The sequence below is a fragment of the Gopherus flavomarginatus genome, chromosome 5 (assembly GCF_025201925.1).
Source record: "Gopherus flavomarginatus isolate rGopFla2 chromosome 5, rGopFla2.mat.asm, whole genome shotgun sequence".
NCBI lineage: Eukaryota > Metazoa > Chordata > Testudines > Testudinidae > Gopherus > Gopherus flavomarginatus.
The window spans coordinates 139,755,719-139,761,718 of NC_066621.1; the positions used below are offsets into that span (position 1 = coordinate 139,755,719).

Here is a 6,000-nt window from a genome sequence, read left to right on the forward strand (position 1 = left end):
TCACTGGAATGTGCTCCCTAACTTATCAGAGGGGTAGTAGTGTTAGTCTGGATCTGTAAAAGCAGCAAAGAGTCCTGTGGCACCTTCTAGACTAAGACATTTTGGAGCATGAGCTTTCATGCATGCATCCGACGAAGTGGGTATTCACCCATGAAAGCTCATGCTCCAAAATGTCTGTTAGTCTAGAAGGTGCCACAGGACTCTTTGCTGCTCTCCCTAACTTATGTGTTTTCTTAGACAGCATATGCAAATGGGAGTAGTCAGTCTGAATAAGTTAACTAAAACTAACAGAACAATAAAACAAGAACGAACAAAAGTAACAAGTCTCCATGAGAGTGTGCATTGTGTGTCTCCTCCCAAAGTCTTTATGGGCCTCAATGCAAAGTAGCTGCTTGTCTCTGTACACACCAGTGCCTTAAAGGTGCATTATATAGGAAATACAGACCTGATTCCCCCATATTTTGTCAGTGTGGTGTAAGGGTAGGTGTTTTGCCTTGCTCATATTTGCTTTCTGTTGTAAAATGAGCCTTGAGCTAAAGTAGGTATATATTACACTGCTCCAAAAGTTACAGAAATTACAGGAGTGATTTACAAGCCCACTAATTAATGACATTTCATCACTCATAACTACGGATCAGAATTTTCACCTATACCCTTTCATGGGGAAACATTTCTGGAATCCATCCTGAGCTTTGCTGATTTCAGATTCAAGCAAGCACACAGCCGAACAACGATTATCAATGGTATATCTTCCTCTAACGCTAAGGTAAAAAATGCAAGTACTTTGAGAACGGCATGGGCAAGCAGTGAATTTGTCTTGCTACCCCCCATGTACATGCAGCAAGGTCACTGCAGCTCTATTAGTTAAAGAGTTCATTAAGAACTCTACCCTGTTTTATTTATAACCAGCAGTGATGACTTCTTCTGAAATTTCTGTTGCAGATTCAGAAAGGCATTTGTGGAGTGGTACAAAGAGAGAGATGATTTGTTGTTTGTGCCATATTTAGTAGCCTACGTTAACAGCTTCCGTGACCTGATGTAAGTCTGCATTTCCCTTATAACATCTATGATTTTGGAGGTGGGGGGGGGGAGGGGAAGGATGTCTGTTGAATCTTATGGTTTAACCAAGAAAGAAGGAAGAAATTATGTCCCACCAGAGTCAATGGGCCAGAATCATCCTCGGTGTAACTGCAGGGCAACAATGATGTTATGCCAGGGATGGATTTGGATGAGTTACTCCTGATTTGCATAGCAGTGCTTATTTCCTGGGGTAGAATTTAGCTCAGAGTTAAGGACACAGATGAAAGCTCAGTTTGTCTGGGCAATGGGGAGGGAGTAACAGAAAATGTTTGGTGTTCAGAAGAGGGGTTTAGATTCCAGCCCATTTGCAGATTTCAAAGACACATGGCCATGGTTTAAAAAAACAAAACAAGTTAAAAGAGCGTGTAAACATCAGCATAATCTGATGGTTGCTCCATTTGGCCTTAGAACAACAACCCCACAGAAAACATTTAGCCTGCAAAGAAACTCAACACAATTGCTGTCTGTGGTGATTTTTAGGGATTTGCATATGTCAAAGGCAGCTTTAGAGTCAGGTTTTCAAATCAATAATAATGCCTAGCTTTTATATAGGGCTGTATATCAGCAGATCTCAAAACACTTTACAAAGGAGCTAATAACCCCTGATTAGTGCATGTGCCTATTAGCAATGTCTAACTACCAAATCAGAATGCTGCAGTTTGGCTGAAATTCACCCCACCCGTAGAAAGCCAGAGGGTTCAGGGTCTAACCGGATAGAGGTCAGAGGCGAAATCCACCCCCCACCCCAACTCATTACCAGGGCTGCCTCACACTCGGGGGGCTGCTAGGCCAGTCTGGGCGGGACTAACAGCTGCTGCTTCCATGAGGCACTGAGACCAGGGGATCTACAGCCTCTCCCACACCCTGCTTCTAGGTCCGTTGCGAGCACGTAAATGGTACAAAGACTCTCTTGCATGGCCTGGCCACAGCCACCCACCCCACGCAATGCATAAGAGGTTTTGCACTGGCCCTGTGCAGCAGGGGTGAATTTCATCCTACCGGATTTGCGCAGCCAACTTTTGCACATACCCATATCTGGGGTCCTTTGAAAACAAAACCCTTTCAGGTATATCATGGTGTTTATTGTTTACCCGGGTGCTCAGAGAACTCAAATTCCACATCTCTAAAGGTGATGGGAGATGCATCACATACAGGGCTGGTGCAACCACTTAGGCAAACTAGGCAGCCGCTTAGGGCACCTAAAAGCCTGCTCAGGCAAGGAGGTGGAGTGGAGGTGATCTGGGGAGGGGAGGGGTGCACAGGGGAAACGCTCCCCACCCCAGATCACCTCCACTCCACCTCCTCTGCTGAGCACAGACCCCGCTCTAAATCTCCTCCAATCGAGGCCACAAGCCTGGGAGGGGAGGAGAATTAGAGCAGTACCAGCGTGCTCAGTGGAGGAGAGCTGGGGTGGGCTCTCTGGGTGGGGTTAGCTGCTGCAGTGGGCAGTGTTAGCTGCCCTGGAGGGGGGCAGGGTTAGCTTCCGCGGGGAGGGGGGGTGTTCCCTGGGCCAGGTTAGCTGCCGTAGAGGGGGGCTTGCAAGGGAGGTAGCTGCTGTGAGGGGGGCTCCCCGGGTGGGGTGGGAGGGATTAGCTGCCGCGGCAGGTGGGGTTAGCTGAGTGAGGGGGTGGCACAAGGGGGAAGTTTCATGCCCTGGTGAAACTTCCTTGCACTGGCCCTGATCACATATCAATCCTGAGCTCACTCCCGCCACTGGAAATCAGCAGTAATTAATAGCATCAACCAAGTCACTCTGTAGTGAGGTCAGAATAGGCCCCCAGGATCTGGTTTTAAATAGGGCTGTCAATTAATCTCAGTTAATTCACACTATTAACTCAAAACAAATTAATTGTGATTAATCACACTTATAACAATAGAATGCCAATTGAAATTTAATAAATATTTCTGGATTTATATTGATTTACGTTACAACACAGAATACAAAGTGCACAGTGCTCAATTTATATTACAAATATTTGCACTGGAAAAATGAAACAAAAGAAATAATATTTTTCAATTCACCTCATACAAGTACTGAAGTGCAATCTCATTACCGTGAAAGAGTAACTTACAAATGCACTTTTTTTTTGGTTACATAACTGCACTCAAACAAAACAGTGTACAAAACTTTATGGATGTTTAGCAATCTGGCACATAAATACCTTGCAACACCAGCTACAACAGTGCCATGCGAATGCCTGTTCTCACATTCAGGTGACATTGTGAACAAGAAGCAGGTAGCTTTATCTGCTGGAAATTGTAATCAACCTTGTTTGTCTGAGTCAGGGGTCCCCAGTGCGGTGCCCACAGGTGCCACGGCGCCCGCCGGGTCATCTATGTGCACCTACCTACTGGCCACCAGACAAGCAGCATTATCAAGAAGTGCCACTGCCAAAATCAGCAGCATTTCGGTGGCGGCGGCGCCTCTTGAGAACGCTGCTTCTCGGCAGTATTTTGGAGGCGACGCTTCCTGGAGTTGCTGCTTCTCAGTGGCATTTTGGCGGCTGTTTGTCCAGCAACTATGCTCCTTGGCAGCTAGTCGTCCAGCGCCTGCCACATGAAAAGATTGGGGACCACTGGTCTGAGCGATTGGCTGACCAAGAAGTAGGGCTGAGTGGACTTGTAGGCTCTAAAGTTTTACACAGTTTTATTTTTGAATGCAGTTTTTTTGTACATAATTCTACATTTGTAAGTTCAACTTTCACGATAAAGAGATTGCACTACAGTATTGAAAGAGGTGAATTGAAAAATTTGTTTTTTAAAGTGCAAATATTTGTAATAAAAAATATAAAGTGAACACTGCACACTTTGTATTCTGTGTTGCAATTGAAAATATATTTGAAAATGTAGTAAACATCCAAAATATTTAAATAAATGGTATTCTATTGTTGAACAGCACGATTAATCATGCTTAATTTTTTTAATTGCTTGACAGCCCTAGTTTTAAGTTGTAGCAGCTTCCATTCTCTCCAGTGTTTGTTAGAATCCACATTAAGCACTAACATCAGAAAGCCTCTAGATGGCATGGTCTCTCCAGTAAATTACTCATATGCCATGGTCTTTAAAGCAGTAGCTTTTTTTTTTTTTAAACACAAACTCAGCTCTGTCCGTACTCTTATTTTTAAGTGGTAGCCGTGTTAGTCTGTATTACCCAGTGATCCCACTGAGGGTTACCAAAAGAAACTATACCATCTGCTCAAGAAACTCCCTGAAAAAGCGCAAGAACAAATCTGCACAGACACACCCCTAGAATACCCCTGCTCAGGGTTCTATATACTACCCAAGAGCCATAAACCTGGAAATCCTGGATGTGCCATCATCTCAGGCATTGGCACCTGACAGCAGGATTGTCTGGCTAGGTAGGCTCTCTCCTCAGGCCCTACGTTACCAGCACTCCTAGCTATCTTCGAGACACCACTGACTGCCTTAGGAAACTACAGTCCATTAGTGATCTTCCTGAAAACACCATCCTAGCCACTATGGATGTAGAAGCCCTCTACACCAACATTCCGCACAAAGATGGACTACAAGCTATCAAGAACACTATCCCTGATAATGTCACAGCAAACCTGATGGCTGAACTTTGTAACTTTGTCCTCACCCATAACTATTTCACAGTTGGGGACAATGTGTACCTTCAAGTCAGCAGCACTGCTATAGATACCTGCATGGCCCCACAGTATGCCAACATTTTTATGGCTGACTTAGAACAACGGTTCCTCAGCTCTCGTCCCCTAAAGCCCCTACTCTACTCACGCTACATTGATGACATCTGCATCATCTGGACCCATGGAAAAGTGCTTGAGGAATTCTATTATGATTTCAACAATTTCCATCCCACCATCAACCTCAGGCTGGACCAGTCCACACAAGAGATCCATTTCCTGGACACTACAGTGCCAATAAGAGATGGTCACATAAACACCACCCTATATGGAAACCTACTGACTGCTATACTTACCTACATGCCTCCAGCTTTCATCCAGACCACACCACACCACACGATCCATTGTCTGTAGCCAAGCTCTAAGATGCAGCTGCATTTGCTCTGACCCCTCAGACAGAGACAAACACCTACAAGATCCCTATCAAGCATTCTTACAACTACAATACCCACCTGCTGGAGTGAAGAAACTAGGATGACTAAACAGCAAATGTGAAAAATCAAGATGGGGATGGGGGATAATAGGAGCCTATATAAGAAAAAGACCCAAAAATCAGGACTGTCCCTATAAAATCAGGACATCTGGTCACCCTAGAAGAAACAGATTGACAGAGCGAGGCAGGTACCCAGAAGTCACCTACTACAGGACAGGCCCACAAAGAAAGTAACAGAACGTCACTAGCCGTCACCTTCAGTCCCCAACTAAAACCTCTCCAGTGCATCATCAACAATCTACAACCTATCCTGAAGGATGATCCCTCACTCTCACAGAGCTTGGGAGCCAGGCCTGTCTTTGCTTACAGACAGCCTGGCCAACCTGAAGCAAATACCAACAACCACACAACAACAAAAAAAGGAGACTAAGGGGGGATATGAGAGGTATATAAAATCATGACTGATGTGGAGAAAGTAGATATGGGAATAAGTAAATAACTTTTCCTTAATACAAGAACTAGGGTCACCAAATGAAATTAATAGACAGCAGACTCAGAGTGACTGTTTGCATCCTTTGTTTTTCGGTAGGCTTGCCTCACCTCCTTAACTTTCACGCATTCTTGTTGTAGCTTCTGTCCATCATGCCCTTGGAGATTTTGGCAAATATATTGGCATTTAGTCTTTTGGAACAGAGTTCTGCTTGCATGGATGCTTCTCCCCATATAGTGATCAAATCCAGTACCTGTTTGGTCCATGCTGGAGTTCTTTTGTGATTCTGGGACTCCATGTTCCCCTGTGCTGATGAGCTCTGCATGGTCACC

The 6,000-nt window shown here is 44.8% G+C and overlaps 1 protein-coding gene across 1 annotated transcript in view; it reads left to right on the forward strand.

Annotated features, from left to right (window-relative positions):
- EXOC3L4 (exocyst complex component 3 like 4) overlaps positions 1–6,000 on the forward strand; it is a 41,827-nt gene that overhangs the window by 22,096 nt on the left and 13,731 nt on the right. Inside the window, exon 7 of the mRNA XM_050954135.1 lies at positions 943–1,038. Within this exon, the coding sequence (XP_050810092.1) occupies positions 943–1,038 (96 nt within the window). The remainder of the gene's footprint in view (positions 1–942; positions 1,039–6,000) is intronic.